The 24089-nt window shown below is 41.9% G+C and overlaps 4 protein-coding genes and 12 non-coding genes across 20 annotated transcripts; 14 read left to right on the forward strand and 2 right to left on the reverse strand.

Annotated features, from left to right (window-relative positions):
- Positions 1-134: 134 nt before the first annotated feature.
- LOC125989485 (voltage-gated purine nucleotide uniporter SLC17A9) lies at positions 135-5335 on the reverse strand. Its single transcript, XM_049755920.2, has 12 exons — positions 5054-5335; positions 4024-4221; positions 3225-3364; positions 2508-2607; positions 2308-2432; positions 2120-2219; positions 1949-2045; positions 1739-1861; positions 1542-1657; positions 1272-1327; positions 669-698; positions 135-347 (listed from the first exon to the last, which is right to left on the reverse strand). Exons 1-12 carry the CDS (start codon positions 5173-5175, stop codon positions 178-180), a joined length of 1377 nt encoding a protein of 458 aa, XP_049611877.1. The 5' UTR covers positions 5176-5335; the 3' UTR covers positions 135-177.
- Positions 5336-6045: 710 nt separating this feature from the next.
- On the reverse strand, positions 6046-8429 carry LOC125989486 (glucose-induced degradation protein 8-B homolog). 2 transcript variants are annotated; one of them, XM_049755923.1, is made up of 4 exons: positions 8283-8429; positions 8003-8199; positions 7497-7691; positions 6046-7243 (listed from the first exon to the last, which is right to left on the reverse strand). In XM_049755923.1, the coding sequence occupies exons 1-4, from the start codon at positions 8401-8403 to the stop codon at positions 7070-7072; spliced, it is 687 nt and encodes a 228-aa protein (XP_049611880.1). In that variant the 5' UTR covers positions 8404-8429; the 3' UTR covers positions 6046-7069. The 2 variants fall into 2 exon arrangements, with proteins under 2 accessions (XP_049611880.1, XP_049611879.1); XM_049755922.1 differs by having other exon boundaries at positions 7497-7694.
- Positions 8416-15500, forward strand: dnajc5aa (DnaJ (Hsp40) homolog, subfamily C, member 5aa). 3 transcript variants are annotated; one of them, XM_049755925.1, is made up of 5 exons: positions 8416-8564; positions 12068-12196; positions 12264-12477; positions 12557-12728; positions 13627-15500. In XM_049755925.1, the coding sequence occupies exons 2-5, from the start codon at positions 12087-12089 to the stop codon at positions 13728-13730; spliced, it is 600 nt and encodes a 199-aa protein (XP_049611882.1). In that variant the 5' UTR covers positions 8416-8564; positions 12068-12086; the 3' UTR covers positions 13731-15500. The 3 variants fall into 3 exon arrangements, with proteins under 3 accessions (XP_049611882.1, XP_049611883.1, XP_049611881.1); XM_049755926.2 differs by having other exon boundaries at positions 8464-8651; XM_049755924.1 differs by lacking the exon at positions 8416-8564 and adding an exon at positions 9361-9522.
- Positions 15501-15757: 257 nt separating this feature from the next.
- Positions 15758-19612, forward strand: LOC125989488 (tumor protein D54). 2 transcript variants are annotated; one of them, XM_049755927.2, is made up of 9 exons: positions 15758-15841; positions 16689-16801; positions 16966-17114; positions 17254-17301; positions 17590-17691; positions 18921-18947; positions 19026-19061; positions 19143-19191; positions 19323-19612. In XM_049755927.2, the coding sequence occupies exons 1-9, from the start codon at positions 15802-15804 to the stop codon at positions 19332-19334; spliced, it is 576 nt and encodes a 191-aa protein (XP_049611884.1). In that variant the 5' UTR covers positions 15758-15801; the 3' UTR covers positions 19335-19612. The 2 variants fall into 2 exon arrangements, with proteins under 2 accessions (XP_049611884.1, XP_049611885.1); XM_049755928.2 differs by lacking the exon at positions 15758-15841 and adding an exon at positions 15858-16073.
- Positions 19613-20745: 1133 nt separating this feature from the next.
- On the forward strand, positions 20746-20817 carry trnae-cuc (transfer RNA glutamic acid (anticodon CUC)). Its single transcript has one exon. It is a non-coding gene; the product is annotated as a tRNA-Glu (tRNA).
- Positions 20818-21392: 575 nt separating this feature from the next.
- trnae-cuc (transfer RNA glutamic acid (anticodon CUC)) lies at positions 21393-21464 on the forward strand. The gene has a single exon. It is a non-coding gene; the product is annotated as a tRNA-Glu (tRNA).
- Positions 21465-21554: 90 nt separating this feature from the next.
- Positions 21555-21626, forward strand: trnae-cuc (transfer RNA glutamic acid (anticodon CUC)). Its single transcript has one exon. It is a non-coding gene; the product is annotated as a tRNA-Glu (tRNA).
- Positions 21627-21716: 90 nt separating this feature from the next.
- Positions 21717-21788, forward strand: trnae-cuc (transfer RNA glutamic acid (anticodon CUC)). Its single transcript has one exon. It is a non-coding gene; the product is annotated as a tRNA-Glu (tRNA).
- Positions 21789-22040: 252 nt separating this feature from the next.
- On the forward strand, positions 22041-22112 carry trnae-uuc (transfer RNA glutamic acid (anticodon UUC)). The gene has a single exon. It is a non-coding gene; the product is annotated as a tRNA-Glu (tRNA).
- Positions 22113-22202: 90 nt separating this feature from the next.
- trnae-cuc (transfer RNA glutamic acid (anticodon CUC)) lies at positions 22203-22274 on the forward strand. The gene has a single exon. It is a non-coding gene; the product is annotated as a tRNA-Glu (tRNA).
- Positions 22275-22662: 388 nt separating this feature from the next.
- trnae-cuc (transfer RNA glutamic acid (anticodon CUC)) lies at positions 22663-22734 on the forward strand. Its single transcript has one exon. It is a non-coding gene; the product is annotated as a tRNA-Glu (tRNA).
- A 576-nt stretch (positions 22735-23310) lies between these two features.
- trnae-cuc (transfer RNA glutamic acid (anticodon CUC)) lies at positions 23311-23382 on the forward strand. Its single transcript has one exon. It is a non-coding gene; the product is annotated as a tRNA-Glu (tRNA).
- Positions 23383-23472: 90 nt separating this feature from the next.
- Positions 23473-23544, forward strand: trnae-cuc (transfer RNA glutamic acid (anticodon CUC)). Its single transcript has one exon. It is a non-coding gene; the product is annotated as a tRNA-Glu (tRNA).
- A 90-nt stretch (positions 23545-23634) lies between these two features.
- Positions 23635-23706, forward strand: trnae-cuc (transfer RNA glutamic acid (anticodon CUC)). The gene has a single exon. It is a non-coding gene; the product is annotated as a tRNA-Glu (tRNA).
- A 90-nt stretch (positions 23707-23796) lies between these two features.
- Positions 23797-23868, forward strand: trnae-uuc (transfer RNA glutamic acid (anticodon UUC)). Its single transcript has one exon. It is a non-coding gene; the product is annotated as a tRNA-Glu (tRNA).
- Positions 23869-23958: 90 nt separating this feature from the next.
- Positions 23959-24030, forward strand: trnae-cuc (transfer RNA glutamic acid (anticodon CUC)). The gene has a single exon. It is a non-coding gene; the product is annotated as a tRNA-Glu (tRNA).
- Positions 24031-24089: the final 59 nt, after the last annotated feature.

Consider the following 24089-nt stretch of genomic DNA (forward strand, 5'->3'; position numbering starts at 1 on the left):
ATTTAAATAGACCGCACCAAAACGGACTGCTCTGAGCCGCTCCTCAGAACAGGTGGAAAGGAGGAGCCTGTGATGCTATGATGACGAGGAATTCAGACATAAGCTTTGCTTTATATAGACCACAACTGAATGAGTAAAATGTAAAAAGGAAGGTTTTATAACCATATGGGCAACATTTCAAATGAGAGCAAAGGAGTTTGAGTCTTTAAGGTCAACGCGTTGGGCATCTCCAAAGTAGAGAAAGACAGCAAGGCCGACGCAGTGCACGAAGGAGATGAGAGTGAACACCGATGCCCACGACTGGGTCACTTCAATCATGTAGCCTGACAGTGACACCATCAGCACACCTAGGCAGCACATATGATGCACTTGAGAACTTCAAATCACATGAGCACAATTTTACAGAGCTACGAGTTTCGAAAATTAAAAAATACCACTGAGTATAGTTGTACTTAAAAAAACAGAGGAATAACAATTACATAGAATGTCCATTTGAAGAATTTGAGATGCTCACTATTGATGATTTCAAAATCTAATTGATTTGTCAATCACTCATTCTGATTCATTTATTAATCAGATTCAAAAGAAACATTCTCTTGAAATATCCATCCCTTTATCATACAAAAAAAAATGAACAAAATGAAAATAAATGCATTGATAATACATACCGGTGAAAGCTCCGAGCATATTCATGAAACCTAAAGCATAAAAAAACAACAACAAATAATTCAAATAACTTCTTCAGCCGCTTAACAGTGGTTACATTGTTCTTTAGTTAATTAAGTCAGCAATGCCTACACCCCAAAATTTCATTTGCCCTTTAAAGCAGGGTTTTAATAGTTCATGATTTGCTTTATTACATAGAATGTTATCAGTTTGTTTGGGATTTTTTTTAATTTAGGTAGTTTTCATCAGTTTTCAGAGCAGTTATGTTTTTATTAGTTTAATGGGTGAATAGCATTTGAGAAAAAAAATATATTTCGATCCTGATTTAAAAAACATTCTTGAGTTTTTTGTAGCACATCAGGTTTCGGAGATATTTTTGTTAGTAAGTTTGACCTATAAAAATTAAGATAAGAAAGATGCTTGACAATTCACATCCACTTTTCCAGCTCATTGCAGTGTTATTTGAATGATAGTTGAGTGCAGCACAACTTCAGTGCTGTCATCTGACACGCTCACAGCGTTTGAGAGATATTGCAAAATAATTCTGTTTACTAAACCAGCACGTGAAACATTCATCTATCAATATGTTGTAAAAATGACCTCACCAAAGAGGGCTCCAGCCCGTGAAGGGGTTAGATCCTGCACATTCACAGATGAACCACTGCAACGCATGAGAAGTCATTAGTGGAACACAACGTGGTTCAGCACGCAGGAAAATTATCCATCAATTAAGTCTACACACCCCTGTAGAAACAATTCCAAACAGTCGCTGCGTTCTAAATTATTAACTCATTCCCTCCTACAAACATGTTTGCACATGAGACCACAAACAACTTTCCCTCACAATATTCAAAATATGGGTAATTGGCACATACCAGCTGGTGAAGGAGAGTGAAACCATCGCAGCAGAAATGCAGATGACGGCGATGGGAAAAGACAACTTGAAAGACAGTGGCAGGACAAAAGCGCTGGACACACCCATGGCGATGAACTGAAAGGCATGCAAATATGTCGACGTTCGGGCTATAATCTAAAGCAGCTCATATGAGAAACATAAATGGAAGAGGCTTACCTGCATGGATTTTCTCACAAACACCACACTGTATCCTTGGCTGATGAGCGAATCAGAGAGATATCCGCCGCAAAGAGCTACTGGAATGACAGCTGCCCAAGGGAACACGTTGTACATCCACGTCTGTAAGGAAAGTGGGGCGACGTGCCATCAGGATCACAGACGCAAACGGAGTCGACGCCTTCTGACCCACCAGGAGACAACAAGTACCGTGGCGTGTGGATATTCATCGCTGAAGTATGTCGGCATCCACGAGAGTAACGTGTAGGAAGTGCCGCATGTGCATAGGTGAGCAAAGACCATGGCCCTGTGAGAGAGCAACAAGAGACTGTAAAAAAATATTGAGTTTTTGATATGTGGCGAAAGAGCAGACCTTCGTACCGGACACATGGCTTTCTCAAGAGGCTCAGCAGATGCGAACAGGAAAAGTTCTTTGATTGGGAGTCTTTGCTTCTTTCTTTCTGCTTTGGATAAACTTTGCCTGAAAAGATCACATCATTGGTGTCGTTCAAATTTGTGTTGGCATCTAATAACGGCCTATATAACAGACGCTGTAATAAATACGGCACCTTTCAGAAAACACTGCCACACAAGGAGCACCCAGAATCCAGATAGAAAACCAGCAGCATAGAATACACTTTCCCAACCGTACCAGTCCAGCATTATGGAGCCCAACAAGCCTGCCAACAGTATTCTGAAAGCACAATCCAAAAACATTACAAAGAACAAATCTTGTGCCTTGACACATGTTTGCACATGTGCTGCATACCCAAGAGAGCTACCGCTTTGATTGATGCTGTTTAAGAAGTTCTTCTCCCCTTCCGGTGCATGCTGTGCGATCAGACTGGCCAAAGATGGGAAGAATACACCTAGAAAACAGGAATGGACATTCCAAGGACATTTAGATCACATGCAGAGGTGTAGCACAGAATTAAGCCTTATTCCATATCTATGGGTGAGTATGCCAGATATTGATATTGGCTTGGTATCAGCCTTATTTCAAGGTATCGAATTCTTGTGAAGGATACTGATCCCAGCCACCGATACTTAAGGCGAAACAAAAACACATTCAATTTTCCTTGTCAGTAGTAGGTACTACACTGTGACTGGATTATCATGTGTCTGCGTGTCAAAAACACAAAAAGGTCTTTGTTCAGAATGATCTGTGAAATTCTATTGGTATTATTACTTGGTATTTGTATTTGTTTATACACAGTTTGAGACAACGTGGTATCAAACGATCGACTGAAATAGTTATTGAAACATTCTATTATCTTATGAAATGCTCCCAAAAGTTATTTATATCTATTTCCAAATCTACTGGTATATACAATAAATAATTATTACTTATGATACTAATTATTCTCAGATGCATTGAAATACTTATTAAATGTAACCTAAACACTCCTAGATTTAGTTTAGAAAAAAATATTCCAAATTTTATCAAATTCCAGGCCCTCATTCCAGTTCAACCTAAACAGGTTACCTTGTAATATTCCCATGAGGACTCTGGCCATGGTCATGAGAGCCAGGGTGTAAGAGCCAAGGTGGCGTAAAGCAGGCGTGGCGGCTGTGACCACTGACCATGAAATGGCTGAGAAGAACAGGACTCGCTCTCCTCCGATTCTACAAAATGGGACATCAAAATATATCAAAAGCTCAATTTAGCCAGAAAAAAAAAACCTTGAGATCAATGTCTCTTTTTCAAGGGTGGGGAAAAAAAGCTCAAACTGTTCTCAAGCTCATTGTGGAATAGAAAGAATATGTGGCTGCACTGTTAGTGCTCAAATATCAGCCGCTGTATTTCATGTGTTATATACATTTCCAATCATGTGCTAGTATTAGCATTATGCTAGTTGACAAAAGCCTAAGCTATGTGTTTGTTTTGAATACACATTGTGTAAGTCTCGTTATTTGATGTTTGGTTTTTAGATTAAATTTGAACCGGGAGTGTCATTACACAGCTTCAAGCCTAATTCTACAAGAAATGTTCACTATGGGGTATATTTTGCTCACTTTCAAAGCAAGGCGTTTTCCTTAACAAATGTTTGTTTCCTTAACCTTTCAGGAGCGTTCCTACATGATGCTGACATAATTTGCAAATGGATCTTGATGGAATATAAACTCCACCATCGGGAAACGAGGGCCACGCTCCGCAAAATTTGGTGGAGAGGTTTACCAGGTGAGGCAAGGTTACCTTACCAAACTAGTTGCACCTTTGAAGGGATTCCTTGGACCCCAAAAGTGTGTGAAGCCTGCAAAGTGTGCCAAATAGAAAAACTTACTTGTCACTGGCATGACCTCCCAGGATCTGCGTGCACGAGTAGCCCCAGAAAAATCCACCCAGGGCCAGGCCAGTGTCGATCTTGTTCCAGCCGAACGTGGCTGCCATCGCCACCGCACACACGGGCATGGTCATCCGGGCACAGTAGACCAGGCAAGTCCCCGCAAACAACACTGGCATCCATCTGTGGGCCTCTGCTCTGTTGTTGGCAAACAAACACATTTTTGGAGTTTCAGCAAATCTCACCATCAGTGATGACGCGAACGCTCCACTCCAAAATGTGCACGTTCCATGACTAATCTAACGCCGTTCTTTTACATTCAAGTAATCAGACTATACTACAGGCCACAATGAATAAAAACAACGTTTAGGTGTCACTGTAAAATGCACTTCCAATTAAGTGGCAAAACAAAAAATAAGAAATGTATTTTATCACGCATATACTGCACCCGCTAACAAAGCTTTATTTCTCCAATAAGGCGATTCAATATGCATTTCAATATATTTTAAAGTGAAACGATTCGATTCTTTTCAAGTCAATACACTTGAATCTTTTCCATAAAAAGAATGATTTTCCAATTCAAAGCAGTTTTAGTTACTTCCCTTTTAAATATTCATTTGATGTTCTTGTCACATTGTTGAGTGGTGTGTAAAGTTGAAGTTTATTTCAAACATCACAAGCAGTCTTTTTTAAAAAAAAGTTTACAATATAATAATTCAAAATTAAAACATTGGAATTATTTGAAAGATAAAAGCTTCGAAGAGAAATATCCCAAAATTAAATTTGGCCCTGATTTAAAACATATTTCAATGAAGATCAAAATTGACAATCTATTTGGGGTTCGTATTTTTTGAGGGCGGAGTGCCGTTCATGAACCTCACGTCAATGGCTTTCAGTTTCTTAGTTATGAGTTGAGTAACTAAAGTACTTTTAAAAAGAAGCAATGTGTAAATGAAAGTTTTGTTTCATGGTAACTGTCGCAACACTGCTCACAAATGCAGAAGAGATTCAAGTGAACAGCGCATCTCACCTGGTCCACAGATTTTTATCGTGCGGCTCGTCCGAGGCCTTATTGCCAGCGCAGTCATTACGATCCAAGAGAGAAGCTGCAAAATCGTTCCCACCATTTTCCAACATGTGTTTGTCTGCCATTCGGGAATAGTGGCGTCTCTGCTCCACAGCCCTAACAAGCCCGCTGACGTGTCACCCGATCTCATATGGACGAGCCAGACAAGTTAAACGTGTTAGAACAAAAACCTTGAAAAATACTTCCTCTGGGGTATTTTCAAGAGTTACGTCAGCTGTATTTAGAGGGGTGTGTTGTAGAGGGTGTGCGTGAATCATGTGATCGGATGAAGGGATGATTCAATGCTCCAAAAATTTACACAACAGGAATTGCACTTCTGCTGAGTATAGCATGTTTGAATTATGACATAATTGAGACAGTTTTCTTTCTATTTCACCTTCACTTGTGATTAATTAACATTAATGTGACCTGAAGAGAACATTTTTGTTCCAAAAGTAGAAATGATTATTCCAACCGAACTCAGCATTTTGTCATGTTACCACTGTCATAAAAAAAAAGGCTAAATACAAAAGAAAGCCCAGGACAACAACAAAAGAAAGTGAAAGAAATACTTCGCAAAAGTTATGTTTATTTGCAAATCTGCTTTTAGAAATGTCGATTAATAAAAGGGACGCGAGCATCTGATGTCTCGCAAATGTCAGAGCAAGTCTCTGCAAAAAGACAAAACGTGGTCAAAAACTTCAAGGATAGACAACTAGCAGCAAATCTGGCTTCCTTAGAAGTAAACAAACCAAACCAAAAGAAACAAACCACAAGTGCCTGTGTTGAATAAAAGACATGTGCATGCAGTTAAAAAAAAAAAAGAAAAAAAAAAAAAAAAAAAGGAGAAGTGGGTTGGCGGAGCACAATTGATAGACTGGAAATGTTACAGATGACCAAAACTCTCCATAAATCACATTCAACGGAAACACAGTTAAAACAATGAGTCACAAATATTCAGTTAGACTTTCTATATTTATAAATACATTTTGATTCGACGCACACAGGCTCAGTCTAAAATATCTTTGCTGGTCTGTTTCATTCAGGGCTTGTCAAACTAGTTCCATGCTTCCAAAGACGTCCCTGGTTTAAACATTCGCACTTTTCACCCGTTTCCTGTTCTTTCAGGCTGCTCATTCCAGTTTCGTGCCAATCCAATCCCTTTCCAGCAATGCAGACAACTGATACAATAAATACTACAGACTCAAGGCCTTTGAGAAATGTATAAAATAGCAACTTGTATTTGTTGACATCAACATTAGTCTAAAAACCCAGCGTCTGTATTTAAATGTTACTTTGTAAATAATACAGCAATTTACAGTATCATCTCTTATTGATGACACATTCAAAACAAATTGAGCATTATAGGTTTTTTTTTTACACATACATTATATACGCTGTTGCACAAATCTAAATAGCAGGGTAAGCCATTTTTGGCTATTCTGGTTGAACGTAGCCATGACTTTTTATACAACAAGTAACATGTTACCATGGAAACCAGGTCAATGCCAGATTCATGTTTTTTTAAATGATTCCATTATTTTTTAGGAACGATTAATGCAGCCATAGTGAGCCACACAACGTAATAAGCTCTATAATGCTGAAATTAAGTTTTAAACCAGATGTCACGGAAAACAGTAACGGCCATTTAAAAAATACACTGGTGCCTTGAGATAAGACTAATTCATGTTGTGTCTACCCTCAAGACAACTCATCTTCCCCTATTGCAAATTTTACTAACAAGGTAAAGTAAAAAAAAAATAAATAAAAAAAATTCTGCTGGGTTACTCTTATTTCAAGGCACCACTGCATTTCTCCATGGTAACTTGTATGGCTTGAATGCTACAGAGTCAAAATGACCAAGTTCAGCCAAGAAACCTTCACAAAAATCTAGTTTAGCACACTATCCAGTTGCAACAGCCACGCGGTTGATCATAAATTAAGGGGCCCGTAAAAGACAGCAAGGTTTTGCGGATAGGTTCACTTGGGGTCCTCAATGGTTCCCGTACTCAAGTCAGTCATTTTCGGGTATTTCACTTTCTTCTGGTCCAACTCGTTCTGCGCCCACAGCAATAACTTGAGGAGTTTGGCCAATTTAGGAGTGGATTCCCTGTTTTCGTGGTCCAGTACAGCTTGGTTCACCTCACTCCACACCTGTGCAGGAACAAATATTCTCATATCACTGTCTGTGTACTCTCACTGTGCTAACAGTTGCCATGCAAACAAAATGGCACGCCCAATCGAACCAATTACGATTTACTCGTGCACAGTGCTAGTATTTAGACATCTGCTTGTATTGCCGAATTTATTTACTGACATAAGTATGTGGAAGTAAAATATGGAAAGTATTCAAGAAGTAAATCTGGTGCAACGCAGCATTTTTGGTCAAAGGAGCCAATGTGAGTACCTTTTGCCGCTGCATCATGTTGAGCAGGTCCCCGAAGGGAGACTCTTCTGGGTTGTCAAAGGCCAACAGGGCGAGAGTTCTCTCCATCTCCGTGAGACACTCGCGGCTCTCTTCCCCCTGTTCAGCCAACTGCGTCTGGGCAAACTCCAGCGCCGACTCCGTCTCCCTTAGCCGGATGAGCTCAATCAAATGCTGCTGCTGCACCAGAGGAAAGGAGTGATGAAAAAGCTGGGTCGTGTATGACCTTTCAAAAAAAACAATCATTCTTCTCCTCATTCTCATTACAGGCAAACACACTGAATAGGGTTGTGCTCCAAACCCCGGGACCATCATTTCCGTTATCCCAGAATATTTCAGATTTTAGTTTGTCTGAGCTAAATTTCAATTCCCAGTTAGCCATGTAGAAGAAGAAGGCCTGACAGAAATTTTGGATGCACGTCACCGGTGAACAGCAGTTCGGCGGCAGTGGCTGCTTCTCTTAGTCATTGTGTGGCATGCAAATGTACCTGCAGGTGAAAGTACAAGTATCTGTTGGTGTCCAGCAGCTCTGGGTGAAGGCTGTTGATGAGTGCGATGGCTTTCTGGATCTGTCCCTTCAGGATCATCTCTCGGATCTTTATCCTTTCATCCAGAGAGTCCAAGTCCACACTGGGCTCGATACCAGACTCCATCCGGAACTTCTCCGCTGCCTCTTTGAATCCCTCTTGAAAACAAGTAAGAGCACCTTTGTAAAACATATTGCTTTTGTTTTGTGCTTTCACTCCAACGTGTTTTGAGGAGCCTCACCCGTCACCAGGTAGTTCATAATGAGCCGGTTCATGTCCGCTCTCTGAATGTGCACGTTGTTCAATTTGTCCATCCACTCGTCTTTTGTGATGTCTTCAGGTTTTTCAGCATAACTCATCATCAAACCGGGAGACGGGAGCAAGACTGACACAGTTTGGCCGCTTCAAGTACCTACAGCATCACTGAACGGACAGCGGAGGAGAAAAATGTTACGTGCTGGATATAAGAAGGGTGGAAAAATAACAAATGAGCAATGATGACGAGATAAAACGAATTTTGAAGGTTGGTGAGAGATTTCGATTGCTGAACTGGTGTAAACATCCAGCGCGTATCCCAAAACAAATCCATTTCCTCATTTCTTCAACCAAGGCAAGTAGTAGACACCCCGGCTAGTTAGCTCGCTTTTACCCGGGGACCTACCGTCCAACGCGAGCTCCGGTGTTTATTTCCTTTTTTGTAGACGCGAGGGAGGTGTCAAGTGGTTAGTTTCTCCGAAAAGAAAACATCTGTAAAGCACAAGAGCGGGCCAAATGAACCTTTCGCCGGCGGCCTGCTAATGAGACAAGCTAATGTGATATCCTCGCGATAGAAACGTACGTCATTCCCGTGAGCTCAGCCATTGGTGGACACCATGACGTCACGGTTGCCGAGGCAAGGCAACGTGTGGAGTTCTAGTTAAAAAAAAAAACATTCATTGTTGACACGTTACCACAAGCAACAATAATTGATTAGAGAAATTAAAAATATACACTTTCAGTATGATGTCAAAATTAATTACGTATATGTCTATAAAATGGGTGAAAAGTAATCGGCCAAAAGAAATTATGCAATATTTAGTTTGAAGACATACTCAAAAATTCGTTAACCTCAAAACACTAGTGATGACTACATTTTGTCATATTATTTCTTATTTTAGTTTCCCAGATGGCCTGTTGGTTCACGAACAAGCTTAGGTTGCTATTTTTCTTTTTTTTTTCTCGTCTTATGTCGTCTTTGCTTTATTTTCTTTAACTTAATGTCTTTAATGCATCGTTCACCGTGAGCGCGCACGTTACGTCGTTCAACGTAAGGGGCGGGGCCAACGTTCTGCTGCAGCTGTCCATGGTTGGAATAGGAGCCACACACACTCACTGAGAATCCGCGTAGAGATGCAGCCATAGTCACGAGACACCGACCGTACTTCCTTCGTCGATACCCGACCACCGCTGGTTGTCCTTCTCACACTTTGGTTTCGTGGAAGGTGAGTCTTCTTTCTTTCCGTTTCGACCTTTTTGCCTTTGCAAAAACACGACGGCGCGCGCCCTTTGCAAAATCAACGGCCGTGCCTCGCATCCTCAGCAGGCCCGGATGAACCAACATGGATGCTGCTGCTGCTGATGACGATGATGATGATGCGCGGAGATTATTATTCCTTGCGATGTTTAATCCCACTCGTTGACATTTTGATCGCAATCTGTCGGGTTTTTGTTAACGTCTTGACAAAGCTGCTTGAATGCGGCCTGTGCCGTTTGTATCGAGATGACGACTTATTTTTCGTAATCCGTCGTCTGTTTTATGTTGAAGTAACGCCAACCAGGAGGCCGTTGGGACAAGTGAAGCGTGTTCAAATGCGAGTGAACGAGTGATCGTAAGAAATGCACTGCGGGAGTGTGTCATAAATCCACCACTGGCCCCCTTTGACTCTGCAGAGCTTGGCCGAGCAGCGCAAGGCAGAACAGGGCCAGCTGCTGCCCTACAGTCAGCACCATTTCATCTCGAAAACTTGGAAACCTTTTGTAATGTATGGGTCTATATATTCAGCTAAAAATGAAAAAGACAAAAAAAATCCCAGTCTATCTGCGCTGCCAGCATCAAATGTTCCTCAAACTGCTTGGTGACCACTGCACTGAAGAACCTAGTTTTGCCTTTGGTTTGAGGATGAACTTTTTTTTTCCCCACCAGCCACTGTGGCTCATGGTTTCCTCAAGTTGCTAGCCTCTCAACATTTTGCTTGCTGGAATTTTGTTGGTGGATAATGTGGGTTAAACACAATCCACTTGTGCATCTGGTAACAAAGGTCTTCAGTCTGGTGCAGGACAGGTGATTGACAGAGGCCTAAGGCAAGAGGATGTAACTAAGCAACTGTGGAAAGTATTATTCACCTACAAGTCTTCAAGACCTACCAAAGTTGGCCATATCCAAAGTTTTGACTTCATAATGCAGTATATCACGTCATGTACTGTATGTATGAATAAATAAATATGATACATATATTTAAATAACTGACATATTTATTATTATAAGTATTAAGTGTTCAAAGAGAATAATATTGTAATCATTATGTTTTTGAAAGTATCAAACTGGTCAGTGTGAACATCATCCAACAAGAAGAACCCTTTTGGGTGGTGGTGGAGCTTGATGGGCGCCTTCTTTTTGCCTGCCAAAAAATAGGGCTGGAGGTCCCTCTGTTTTAGTGGGAATCGGATACCGCGTAGTTACAGTAACAGACCTAACGTGATGAAGTAGATGCACCCCTTAGGTGGTACTTGCACCTTGCGATGCTTGCATCAAGGGCAGATGTATTTTGCTGTCTGGTCTTGGTCCATTATCTGTTGTATTTGATTTGAATTTCTCACCTGACTCACTTGATTTGCAACACTCCCTGTCTCCATTATTGGGGTTATAAAGGGGGTCTAGCCTACAATCACAGCCCTCTAACGGTATCAAGCTTCTTCAGACCTTGCTGATGATCTGATCATTTGAACCAGAGTTTTCTACCCAAGTGCTATCGTCTCCTAAAATGGCCTGCGTGAAGACTGTAGCGCTTGTCTTTTCTTCATACTACAAATTAAATAGAAAAATGACGATATCATTTCTCAGAATTGTTAAGATAATGTAAATAATTAGATAATCGATTAGTTGTTGGTTAGTTGTTAGTTCCTGGACCTTGTGGTCATTGGTAGCTCGTGCAGAAATGTGCTTTAGCGGTTTAAAGTGCGATTTAAGGTGGCTGTGTCTAGCCTTGACCACCTGTTGAAGGATTACAACTCATTCTAATTCGTGGTTGTGGGATTACAACTCATTCTAACTAGTGGTGGTAGACTATCAAATAAGGCTCGACCATTGACCTGCAGTTGTGTAAACCACAGTTTTGTAGACACATTGCAATGTATGTTCGGGGTGTGAAATGTGTGAAATGATTCGAAATTTAGGACCTACTGTTTTTTTGTGCATTCTCATGCAAATGACTACATGAGTCTGCAATAGAACTTTATTTGTGTTCAGTTTTAAAAAATGACTACATGAGCCTGCAATACAAATTATATGTACAGTTAAAAACTCCTGCACCAATGAGAATGTCACAAAAATGATCTGCTGTACACTGAAAAAAATGGTAGTCTAGACTCATTTTTTATCTCATAAAATTTACCGTATCTACTACCTACTAACTGTAAAATATTGTCATATTGTAAAACTTCTGTTGTATAAATGGCAACAGGTAGAATGATTGGACCTTCATCCATCTAGTGAGAGAAAATGTAATTGTCCTCCCTATCACCATATGTTTGCTGGCACAGGTAGTAGAACAAGGATAGACATTAAGACAGACATTACTTGTAGTTAATTATAATTTTCAGATCAATGGATTATAATTGGATCATTTCCCATGGTGCACCTGATGGTCTCTAATGGCTCAATGATTGGGAATCACTGGTCTATCGTCTCTTGTCTCAGGATCCAGCTCGCATGTGACCATATCATGGATAACGATACATGATTTACAACATATAGTTGTTTGTTTCCAGCCTGTGGACGTGAGGCATCATGGCTGAGCATCAGAGGCAGCGCTCTCTGTCCACCGCTGGTGAGTCTCTCTACCATGTGCTTGGAGTGGAAAAACTTGCCACGAATGATGACATCAAGCGATCCTACAGGTGAGAGCAAATTAAAAAATAATAATAATAATTGGATAGATGTATGATGTGGTTGTGTTCCCCACAGGAAACTGGCTTTGAAGTTTCACCCTGACAAGAATCCTGACAATCCCGAAGCGGCAGATAAATTCAAGGAGATAAACAATGCCCACGCCATTCTCAATGATCCCACGAAGCGCAACATTTACGACAAATACGGCTCGTTGGGACTGTACGTGGCTGAGCAGTTTGGAGAGGAGAACGTCAACACTTATTTTGTCCTTTCCAGCTGGTGGGCAAAGGTAAGCTGGGATGCAAAGCAAACCTTTTCTTTTGTGTGCATGCGTACGCGCCGGCCATCAAACTGGAACTCTTTTGCAGGCGCTGTTTGTGTTTTGCGGCCTGGCCACTGGCTGCTACTTCTGCTGCTGCCTGTGCTGCTGCTGCAACTGCTGCTGCGGAAGATGTAAACCTCGGCCTCGGGAGGGCCAGGAACAGGATTTTTACGTGTCCCCGGAGGACCTGGAAGCCCAGTTGCAGTCTGATGAGAGAGGTGAGAACAACGCGCACCTTCTAACTTTGTATTCGCTGTGTGGCAAGAGGCCTACGGTTTAGTCACCTTTTTTGTAAGCTTTTACAGTATACAGTAAACTAGAGCCTGCAATCCCTGATGTCTTTTTTTTTTTTTAACCTGATCACCTGCTTATTCAAGTTTGTTTTTTCCAGGGCAATTATAATGAGCATCAATTATTTGCAAATTTCCCTTGCCGATAGCTAGGGCCAAGCTGGGGTCCATGTGACTCATTCTAGCCGCAATAGCAACGCATAGTGACTAGGATAAGTAACTTAATATGATTATTGTTTGTAAAATAGTCACATTAGAAATGACTAGTTTCTAGAAGATGCAATGTATTATTCTATTATTGTAAAAAAAAAAAAAAAATCGTTTGAACATGATGTGTTTCAGCAAAAATAAAAGCAATAATCTTTGGTCGATTGTCTTTCAAATTGGAGCAACAAAAATGGCACTGCAGTCACACATTTTAAGGCCTGCCTGCTTTGTTTCTGCAATTTTACAATGAAAAGTACTACTATAGCATTTAGTTACCGCAAGTTGACAGCAGAGAGCAGTGTTCACTTCCACACGATCATCAATTCACAATCGTTGGGATCTGCACCACATTGAAACCAGGTTTATAATTTACTTGTCATTTTGTATTGACTTTTTAAAATACAGTTTCAGTTATTTTAATTTGTCTTTTAATGTTTTTTTTGGGGGGGAAGGGTTTGTTACTTTGTACTTTTCCCCAAAAATATTTGATTTACTTTATTTTTTGTAGTTTTAATATTAGTTTTAGTTTTTTGTACTATACATGTATTTGTTAGTTTTATGTTTAAAAAGAAAGAGTTCCCAAACATTTCAACGCCCCTTCTTCTGGTGTCTCCGGCAGAGGCGGGAGGCGAGCCCATCATGCTTCAGCCCACAGCCACAGAGACCACCCAGCTGACGTCAGACGGCCACTACTCTTACCACACCGACACCGGCTTCAACTAAGCGACCGCACCCGTTCGTCCGTCTGTCCCTCTTCACCTCGGTCCCACCTGCTCCCCTGTGCCACCTCCATGATGGGAAAGAATCCATCTTTCACAAGGAAAGCCCATGCAGAGGACAGGGACTAGTCAGCATGGTCCATCAAAAGAACTACTCATCCCTTACACTCCCTCCCGTCCCCAAACTCCCTATTTATTTGCCCAGAGTATGACAAGAAATCATATTTTCATTTCTTTTCTAATTCCTCCCTGCGTCCCACTAATCCCGCATTGTGTGTTGTTGTGTAGCATGCAGCATATTTCCTCTCTGGTAACATTTTGACTCTCTCCGTGCAATTATGTCTACATGAGTACGGTGTGCGATTTGAGAGCGGTGTGGCTCTCCGTGGCATTGGGCTTACAAACCGATTGTCAAGCAGCCGTGTGGCTGCCGTCGTGAATTCACTCTCATTTATTTGATAGTTGCTTCACAGTGTCTAGGTCATTTTGTCACTTTGTCCTCTATGCCTGAGAGGAATGTTGTCATATCAGCAGACTGTCTTTTGTTTTTACAGAAAGATTGAAGGAGAAGGTCATGTGTCAGGAAGAACATTACATTTATCTTGCGCGGTAATTCCGATGGCCGCAACCGCTTAATTTTTTTTATTCTTATTGTCATCTTGTTTTGAAGTTCATATGTTTGGAAGTGTGATATCTGTGATCATTGTTGATTTGTTTTTAGGGCTGCAACTATTAATCGGATAAAGAAAATCTATAAATTCCACCCAAAGTGACTCAATTTGACAATGAAGATAATAATTCAGTTTCTGATTTGGTCTGTAACATTTGTCAGAAAATCTGAAAAATTATTGATCTTTGTTTTCCATCCTAAAAGCATGGGTTAGCAAATATCTTGTTTCGATAATCAGTCTGTTTTCATGGAGGAAAACAGAAATTTACCGTTGAGAGGTTGAAATTCCAAGATTTTGGTCTCGTTTCAGTTAAACAAGTTCTCTAAACGATTAATCGATTATCAAAATAGTCGTCGATTAATTTAATAATCGATTAGTTGTCAATAGAGTTGTTGCTCCTCTACGCCTTTAAATCTGCACAGCTGGCACGGAGCATAGTCAGTGATCTGGTATCTCCAGCAGAATTTCATTTTGACACACTTGCATCATTTGGATTTGCATGAATGGCCACACGTATGCAAATCCCGCACGGTACTGTAAGTTTTCCATTTGCCACTCGGCTCAATACGGTTTTCGATGGTTTACAAGCGCTGAGCTGCGTGCGACTGTCCAACCTCTGCTATTAACAGTATGGATGTTTCGTATGATGTTTCCTGTAACCCCTTGATGAAACATACTGTAGTTCCCCGTCCCATGGCTTTTCCATTGAGAAGATGCTACTTGTACATGTTGTAAGTTGAATGCACTTAAAGAAATGGGAAAAAAAAATACAACAGATCCGTGATCGAAAAATGACTCCAGCAAAAGAGGACAGTATTGAGTGCAACTATAGTGAATTGGTTTTATGAAAAATCCACTGAGGTTAATTTATGTTATACTTTGTGGTGGAAATTCATTTTAACTGGTGCAGTGTTGTATTGTAACCATTCAATTGTGCGAGGAGACTTATAATGGACTTCAGGTTTGTTGTGCATACAGGCCGCCTCAAAACAGTAAAGTACAAGAAACATTTATGTTGTAGCATGGTTATCGTGTGTCTGGAAGAAAACATGTGGATCACTGATCTCAATTTGCTGTTGGTGAATAAATGTTCCGAAACATTGGGATGGAACTCATTCTTTCATTGTTTTATGCATGCTATGTGCATTTAACTCACAAGAAAAGATAGTTTAGTTGTTCACTTTAATCCACTGTGGTTGTGGAAAATTCACAAATTACAAATAAATGGCACATTCAACAGTTCACATTTACATTGGGGAGGATTTTCAACATTCTCAAAATTGCCACGTTTAAAAAAAATCACATTTTCAAGTATTGTAAACCTCTGATGGGCATTGCATATTGATAATTTTACTTTTGGGACGCACACATACATGCACGCGTACGCACGCGCACGCACGTCATATGCGGAAATTCAACTCAAGATTTTTGGCACACAAGACAGGCAAGTGTACCCCTACATCATCAGCGACTCCCACTTTTTTTCTAACTTTTGACTCACTTATATGACGTCAGTGTGCGTGTCGCGCATGTGGGTGTGTTAAATCTATTGCCATTAATACCTTAAGTGTTTCCGTGCGTGTGCGCGTGTTGCGCATCTCACGGTGCTATCTCACTTGAGCTGGTTGAATGTAAACAGTCACAGTCGAGCCTCGTCCGAGCCATGAGCCGACCGGGTAAGAAAGAACGCCTTGTTGTTTGATGTCTTTTGACACATATGCTAATTTATGACCAATTGAATATAGTTATATGAATATAGTTATCTTTTTCTATCTCCCTCAGCTAACATTGTGCGCATTGTGTGCAACTGGTAGCATTAGCCACTAGCCACAACTCGCATTGAGTTCAAAACTGCGGACAGCTCTGTGTGCATTGGATCTATCTCAGTGCAAGTACATCCAAAATGTACTATAACCAAATGTAGAGAATACAAGCAAAAACTGTCAATTAAGTACAGCTGAAATGTGTCATCGTTACACACTATCAAGGAAAATTAATTGTGTATTCTTAGCGTCAATTCACAACCAAACTTATAGAAAGTCACACCAACAGCCCCTCAACAGATTTGAAAATGTGTGCAACATAAAAAATATAACATGCATCTGAAATGTAACCAAGACCGCAGCCTATTGTGCAACAAACCATTTTTAAAGTTTGTTTAGAACTTATAATAATAATAATGCTCTTGATTCAACATATTAACCCTGTTTGTGATTTTACCAGAAAGAATGAGCAGGCCATGATGACACGCAAAATTGCTTCAACTCAGACTTTCTATAATTCTTCTAAAGGTTTTGGCGAGACTTCATCCCCGAGTTTCTTCTCCAGCATGCCAGGGAATGGATGTCCCCCTGCACAGTTAAGCGACGAGGACAAGGACAATCTAAGGTTCGAACTTGCCAAGGTGAGACCCCACATAGCTGTATGACTTTTTATCTTCTTCATCCAAATCTAAAGATACGCCTGGTTGGGTTCTTGACCCCGTCCTTAAACCTATCAGTAAAAGAATAGTGTCGTCAAACTAGCCGTATCTACACTGAACCCATCTTGCTGTATTTTTGTGATTAGATGGAGGAGGAAATTCAGACTCTCAGGCAGGTGCTACTGACCAAAGAAAGGTCCGCTGCAGATATCAGGAGGCAGCTGGGTATGGGCCCTCTCACTAGCCTCAAGGAGAGCCTGTCCAAAGGCTGGCAGGACGTGCAGACCTCCTCCCCGTGAGTCCACTCATTGCATGTTTTCAACAATTGGATCACCGTTTGCACGCGACTCATACACTATCCGCTCATGATTATATAACCTGGAAATACCCTCTGATTAGTGATAGGATGTGTCAACATGTTAGTTTCTTTACAGATATCTCTCAGCTTCTGCAGTTCTGGATGACATCAACAACTCCAACGTGTGAGTGTTTTCTTCTACATGTTTTTCTTGGAAAAAAAATGTGTGTGGGACCCCCTGTTGTTGTTGTCAAGTGCTCACACGTTAAGGTTTCCACTACGGAACAAGTGATGGGATTTTCCGAGTCCAATAGGATTGGTGCTCTGTTAATAGCCTTGCAACCCTAATTAGTACAAGCAGCAACGGTATTAGCGGGAGGTCCGGCATAAAGCGTATGTGCAGGCCTTCTGTTATGTTTGTGTGTGTCAAGTGGACACTTTTCTTATTCCTGCCACTTCCTTCTGCCCGTAGATGCGTGAGGACCAAGGAAGGTCTCACTCATGCAGGTCATGTGACCTCTTCTGCGTTGTCCAACGTGGGCGTGGTTCTCACCAGAAGGCTGGTGGAGATGAGGTACCCTACATTGGATACTTTCATCATGGTTTTAAATAATTAGCGGCGTGCAGGTGAGAGAAAAAAAAGGAAAGAAAATCACAAAATTATTTAATTTGAGATTCAGGGACACTCATTTTTTGGATACAGTTCAATTAATGACAGATAATTGTGTTGTTGTTCACAAGTGGTTCAATTACAGTACCTGCCACATGAAAGTACAGGACATATGACTTACATGGGATGTCACGGTGAAGAAAAGAACAGGTCATCGTTAGCTGTTGCATTAGTACAAGCTGACTTCTGAATGCCACCTGGCACATTTTGGCAAAGTCATCCAGCCATACGGACAGACCAGTAGGGGGCCAACAATCGTGGCAAAATGGCCTCTGGGGGTTCTTTTTCAAGTCTGTCAAAAGGAGTGCAAACCAAATTACATTTTTAGTGGCAGGATATATTCGGAACGATATCCTAATAAGCAGGTGATTAGAAATAGGTCATTGCGTTTTGAAAGTTAGAGCATGTTCCTCTTTCCGTATGTGATATTATTTGTTAGCCAAGCATGTTAGCCATGCAATACCAAACGGGGGGCAGTGTTGTTCCATCTGTCGCCAGGCTGGGATAGTCTGACGCTGGAGTTCCCCCTCAAATATTTACTGTTTACAACAGTAGCAGCAGCAGGAGAAACAGGGGGAAAAAAATGCTGATGTCGATCTGAGAGATTGGCCAGTGAAAGTAGAACAGGGGTCAGATGTTCAAATACTACTCTACTAATACTCAAAATACTATAAGCTAAAAAAAAATAAACCCGACCTCAGCAATAATTTGCCATACAATCCCACGTAAAAATAATCAGGGATAAGAATTTAGTCACGTACTGTATGCGCAAGTACCAACCCCTTAACCTTCAAGCGTGTCACAAATAAGTGTGGCAAAAGCTGATGTCAAGCCCATTAGATTTTAAGCAACTCCAGTCAAGTCATGACTTGGCAAGTTGTGCAATGTTGCTCTGTCAAGGATGACACGATATTGGTGTTTTAGGAGTGTGTTTATAGGACCATTCTTCCAGAAGCAAACAAGTCATGTCATGTATCAAGTCTTCTGAATATCAAGTCGAGTCTTTCATAAGTTTTAGCTAAAACTTGTCAAATCCTAAAATTGGCCACTTAAATCTGATTTAAGTCAAGTAAAACAAAATGACTTACTAATTTGTGCATCTGATTTTTGTGTTCACGCTGCAAACAAATCAGAGCTCTGCCCCTTCCAAGCACACCACGGTAAGTATTACCATCTATACTAAACGTGGAATGATAATGCTTCACTATCTAATTCCGTCGTTTTCTTGTCATGAGCAGAACATTGAGCCACACCATGAGTGTGCCATCTATGAGGTAAATATGACTCAATGTACTTTTGTTTAGTGCAAACAGAAATACAAACTCATGTGAACAAAATATCCTTTTTCTTCCTAGACACTCCTCTACATTCAAGTCTTTTGAGGAAATGGTCGGCAGTGTGAAGGTGAGTGGATTAAGTCAGTGATTACAAAAGGACAGCTAAGTATTTTTAGAGGTGTTTAAATTTTGAGAACCACTGGCACACACTATTTTTTTGTATGATGTCGGACCTTGTGTTTCATGTATGAATTCCAGAGGAGAAGATGACCTTGACAAAGAATGGCCAAGCATCTGGCTTTGAAAGAAGACCCCCGCGCTTCTGCACATATGAAATCTTTCAAATTGTTTTGTCTGTCTGTGAAACAGCAAACCGCAAACATATGAAAAGAGTTTCTGCTCAATGCTTCAATCCATTCTGTAAATCTGACTTTGTTTACGACATTATTCCAAAAAATTTGAATATTTATAAGGGTTTTTGTACTTAAATATTTTTCAATTAAAGTCAAATGTGTTACAAATAGTGAATAAAATGAAGTCCAAAAGTGTTTGATTCATTCCAAGCCTGATTTGTTCAGTCCTAAATATGTCGTGGGTGTTATTTTGTTATTTCTTACTGTGGTATTCAGTGTTGTATTGCTTTTATTAACACAACCATCCATCCATTTTCATGCATATACTCATTATACTGACAATCTGAATATTGTATTTTATTCTTCTGTATTATGTTACTTTGTTTTACATCTTGTGTATCTTAAATAGATTGCACAGACTTTTGGTGGTCAACCTTGTTTTTAAATGTGGCTTTGGTTAAATAAATAAATGGGGAACATTACAATTGACATTTGGAGTTTTGGTATATTGGCTTTTCATTGCCATTAGTTTATATAGGCGTTGCTGTGGCCCTTGAGATGATTGCGCAAATAATACATGATGAGTACGTTGAGGTCATGAAATTGAGGACCTATCATAATAGCGGCCTGGATTCAAATCCCGGTCAGGGTATCAATTTACTTATGAAGACTTGTCAAATTTGATGCCCTCAAACTGGGCCTAACAGTGGCACTATTATGATGAATCCCCATTCCTGGTGGTCTAGTGGTCAGGATTTGGCGCGCTCACCAGGTTTGATCCTAGTTCAAGGAATCAATTTCCTTATGAAAAATAAGGATGCTTGATGCACCCAAACAGGGCTGAACATTGGCACTATTACTATAGGTCCTCAACTTCATGTTCCTGGTGGTCTAGTGGTTTGGATGCGGCGCTCTCACTGACGCAGCACGGGTTCGAGTCCCTGACCGGGAACCAATTACCTTATGATAAATTGATGCCCCCAAACCGGGCTGAACATTAACACTATTGTGATAGGTCGCGAGATTCAGGTCCCTGTTGGTCTAATGGTTAGGATTCGGCGCGCGACCCAGGTTCGACTCCCGGTAAGGCAATTATTTTTCTTATGAAAAATAGTCTAATTTGATGCCACCAAACTGGGCTGAACATTGGCACTATTATGATAGGTCCTGATCTTCATGTCCCTGGTGGTCTAGTGGTTTGGATTCGGTGCTCTCACTGACGCAGCCTGCGTTCGATTCCCTGACCGGGAATCAATTACCATAGGATAAATTGATCTCTGCCATGCCCCCAAACCGGGCCGAACATTAGCACTATTGTGATAGGTATGTCCCTGATGGTTTAGTGGTTAGGATTCGGCGCTCTCACCGCCGCGGCCCGGGTTCGATTCCCGGTCAGAGAATCGATTTCCTTATGGAAAACACATGTGAAGTTTGATGCTCCCAAATTGGGCTGAACATTGGCACTATTATGATAGATCCTCAACTTCATGTTCCTGATGGTCTAGTGGTTGGGATTCGGCGCTCTCACCGCCACGTCCCCGGTTCGATTCCCGTTCAGGCAATTGATTTCCTTATGGAAAATAGACGTGAAGTTTTCTGCCGTCAAACTGGGCTGAACATTGGCACTATAATGATAGATCCTCAACTTCATGATCCTGATGGTCTACTGGTTAGGATTCAGCGCTCTCACCGCCGCGGCCCGGTTCGATTCCCGGCCAGAGAATCGATTTACTTATGGCAAATAGACGTGAAGTTTGATGCCCCCAAACAGTGCTGAACATTGGCACTATTATGATAGATCCTAAACTTCATGTCACTGATGGTCTAGTGGTTAGGATTCGGCGCTCTCACTGCTGCGGCCCGGGTTCGATTCCCGGCCAGAGAATCGATTTCCTTATGGCAAATAGACGTGAAGTTTGATGCCCCCAAACAGTGCTGAACATTGGCACTATTATGATAGATCCTTAACTTCATGTCCCTGATGGTCTAGTGGTTAGGATTCGGCGCTCTCACCACCGTGGCTCGGGTTCGATTCCCGGTTAGGGAATTGATTTTTTTATGGCAAATAGACCTGAAGTTTGATGCCCCCAAACTGGGCTGAACATTGGCACTATAAAGTTAGACCCTCAATTTCATGTCCCTGATGGTCTAGTGGTTAGGATTCGGTGCTCTCACCGCTGCGGCCTGGGTTCGATTCCCGGTCAGGGAATCGATTTCTTTATGGCAAATAGACGTGAAGTTTGATGCCCCCAAACTGGGCTGAACATTGGCACTATTATGATAGACCCACAATTTCATGTCCCTGATGGTCTAGTGGTTAGGATTCGGCGCTCTCACCGCCGCGGCCCGGGTTCGATTCCCGGTTAGGGAATTGATTTCTTTATGGCAAATAGACGTGAAGTTTGATGCCCCCAAACTGGGTTGAACATTGGCACTATTATGATAGACCCACAATTTCATGTCCCTGATGGTCTAGTGGTTAGGATTCGGCACTCTCACCGCCGTGGCCCGGGTTCGATTCCCGGTTAGCGAATCGATTTCCTTATGGCAAATAAACGTGAAGTTTGATGCCCCCAAACTGGGCTGAACATTGGCACTATTATGATAGATCCTTAACTTCATGTCCCTGATGGTCTAGTGGTTAGGATTCGGCGCTTTCACCGCCGCGGCCCGGGTTCGATTCCCGGTTAGGGAATCAATTTCCTTATGGAAAATAGACGTGAAGTTTGATGCCTCCAAACTGGGCTGAACATTGGCACTATTATGATAGATCCTAAACTTCATGTCCCTGATGGTCTAGTGGTTAGGATTCGGCGCTCTCACCGCCGCGGCCCGGGTTCGATTCCCGGTTAGGGAATTGCTTTCTTTATGGCAAATAGACGTGAAGTTTGATGCCCCCAAACTGGGCTGAACATTGGCACTATTATGATAGATCCTAAACTTCATGTCCCTGATGGTCTAATGGTTAGGATTCGGCGCGCGACCCAGGTTCGACTCCCGGTAAGGCAATTATTTTTCTTATGAAAAATAGTCTAATTTGATGCCACCAAACTGGGCTGAACATTGGCACTATTATGATAGGTCCTGATCTTCACGTCCCTGGTGGTCTAGTGGTTTGGATTCGGTGCTCTCACTGACGCAGCCTGCGTTCGATTCCCTGACCGGGAATCAATTACCATAGGATAAATTGATCTCTGCCATGCCCCCAAACCGGGCCGAACATTAGCACTATTGTGATAGGTATGTCCCTGATGGTTTAGTGGTTAGGATTCGGCGCTCTCACCGCCGCGGCCCGGGTTCGATTCCCGGTCAGAGAATCGATTTCCTTATGGAAAACACATGTGAAGTTTGATGCTCCCAAATTGGGCTGAACATTGGCACTATTATGATAGATCCTCAACTTCATGTTCCTGATGGTCTAGTGGTTGGGATTCGGCGCTCTCACCGCCACGTCCCCGGTTCGATTCCCGTTCAGGCAATTGATTTCCTTATGGAAAATAGACGTGAAGTTTTCTGCCGTCAAACTGGGCTGAACATTGGCACTATAATGATAGATCCTCAACTTCATGATCCTGATGGTCTACTGGCTAGGATTCAGCGCTCTCACCGCCGCGGCCCGGGTTCGATTCCCGGCCAGAGAATCGATTTACTTATGGCAAATAGACGTGAAGTTTGATGCCCCCAAACAGTGCTGAACATTGGCACTATTATGATAGATCCTAAACTTCATGTCACTGATGGTCTAGTGGTTAGGATTCGGCGCTCTCACTGCTGCGGCTCGGGTTCGATTCCCGGTTAGGGAATTGATTTTTTTATGGCAAATAGACCTGAAGTTTGATGCCCCCAAACTGGGCTGAACATTGGCACTATAAAGTTAGACCCTCAATTTCATGTCCCTGATGGTCTAGTGGTTAGGATTCGGTGCTCTCACCGCTGCGGCCTGGGTTCGATTCCCGGTCAGGGAATCGATTTCTTTATGGCAAATAGACGTGAAGTTTGATGCCCCCAAACTGGGCTGAACATTGGCACTATTATGATAGACCCACAATTTCATGTCCCTGATGGTCTAGTGGTTAGGATTCGGCGCTCTCACCGCCGCGGCCCGGGTTCGATTCCCGGTTAGGGAATTGATTTCTTTATGGCAAATAGACGTGAAGTTTGATGCCCCCAAACTGGGTTGAACATTGGCACTATTATGATAGACCCACAATTTCATGTCCCTGATGGTCTAGTGGTTAGGATTCGGCGCTCTCACCGCCGTGGCCCGGGTTCGATTCCCGGTTAGCGAATCGATTTCCTTATGGCAAATAAACGTGAAGTTTGATGCCCCCAAACTGGGCTGAACATTGGCACTATTATGATAGATCCTTAACTTCATGTCCCTGATGGTCTAGTGGTTAGGATTCGGCGCTTTCACCGCCGCGGCCCGGGTTCGATTCCCGGTTAGGGAATCAATTTCCTTATGGAAAATAGACGTGAAGTTTGATGCCTCCAAACTGGGCTGAACATTGGCACTATTATGATAGATCCTAAACTTCATGTCCCTGATGGTCTAGTGGTTAGGATTCGGCGCTCTCACCGCCGCGGCCCGGGTTCGATTCCCGGTTAGGGAATTGCTTTCTTTATGGCAAATAGACGTGAAGTTTGATGCCCCCAAACTGGGCTGAACATT

Source organism: Syngnathus scovelli, chromosome 2 (genome assembly GCF_024217435.2).
Source record: "Syngnathus scovelli strain Florida chromosome 2, RoL_Ssco_1.2, whole genome shotgun sequence".
Lineage (NCBI taxonomy): Eukaryota > Metazoa > Chordata > Actinopteri > Syngnathiformes > Syngnathidae > Syngnathus > Syngnathus scovelli.

Bases quoted from the DNA above. Each gene is read 5' to 3' on its own strand.
- LOC125989485 (XM_049755920.2), bottom strand. From the start codon at position 5,175: ATGGCAGACAAACACATGTTGGAAAATGGTGGGAACGATTTTGCAGCT. The intron at 3,365-4,023 runs GTAAGTTTTTCT...CCCATTTTGTAG, and splicing joins GGAGGTCATGCCAGTGACAA to AATCGGAGGAGAGCGAGTCC. The intron at 1,862-1,948 runs GTACTTGTTGTC...CTTTCCTTACAG, and splicing joins ATGAATATCCACACGCCACG to ACGTGGATGTACAACGTGTT.
- LOC125989486 (XM_049755922.1), bottom strand. From the start codon at position 8,403: ATGATGAGTTATGCTGAAAAACCTGAAGACATCACAAAAGACGAGTGG. The intron at 8,200-8,282 runs GTGAGGCTCCTC...CTTGTTTTCAAG, and splicing joins TATGAACTACCTGGTGACGG to AGGGATTCAAAGAGGCAGCG. The intron at 7,695-8,002 runs GTACATTTGCAT...CCTCTGGTGCAG, and splicing joins ACTTGTACTTTCACCTGCAG to CAGCAGCATTTGATTGAGCT.
- dnajc5aa (XM_049755925.1), top strand. From the start codon at position 12,087: ATGGCTGAGCATCAGAGGCAGCGCTCTCTGTCCACCGCTGGTGAGTCT. The intron at 12,197-12,263 runs GTGAGAGCAAAT...TGTTCCCCACAG, and splicing joins GACATCAAGCGATCCTACAG to GAAACTGGCTTTGAAGTTTC. The intron at 12,478-12,556 runs GTAAGCTGGGAT...ACTCTTTTGCAG, and splicing joins TTTCCAGCTGGTGGGCAAAG to GCGCTGTTTGTGTTTTGCGG.
- LOC125989488 (XM_049755927.2), top strand. From the start codon at position 15,802: ATGCGGAAATTCAACTCAAGATTTTTGGCACACAAGACAG. The intron at 16,802-16,965 runs GTGAGACCCCAC...TTTTGTGATTAG, and splicing joins TAAGGTTCGAACTTGCCAAG to ATGGAGGAGGAAATTCAGAC. The intron at 17,692-18,920 runs GTACCCTACATT...CAAACAAATCAG, and splicing joins AGAAGGCTGGTGGAGATGAG to AGCTCTGCCCCTTCCAAGCA.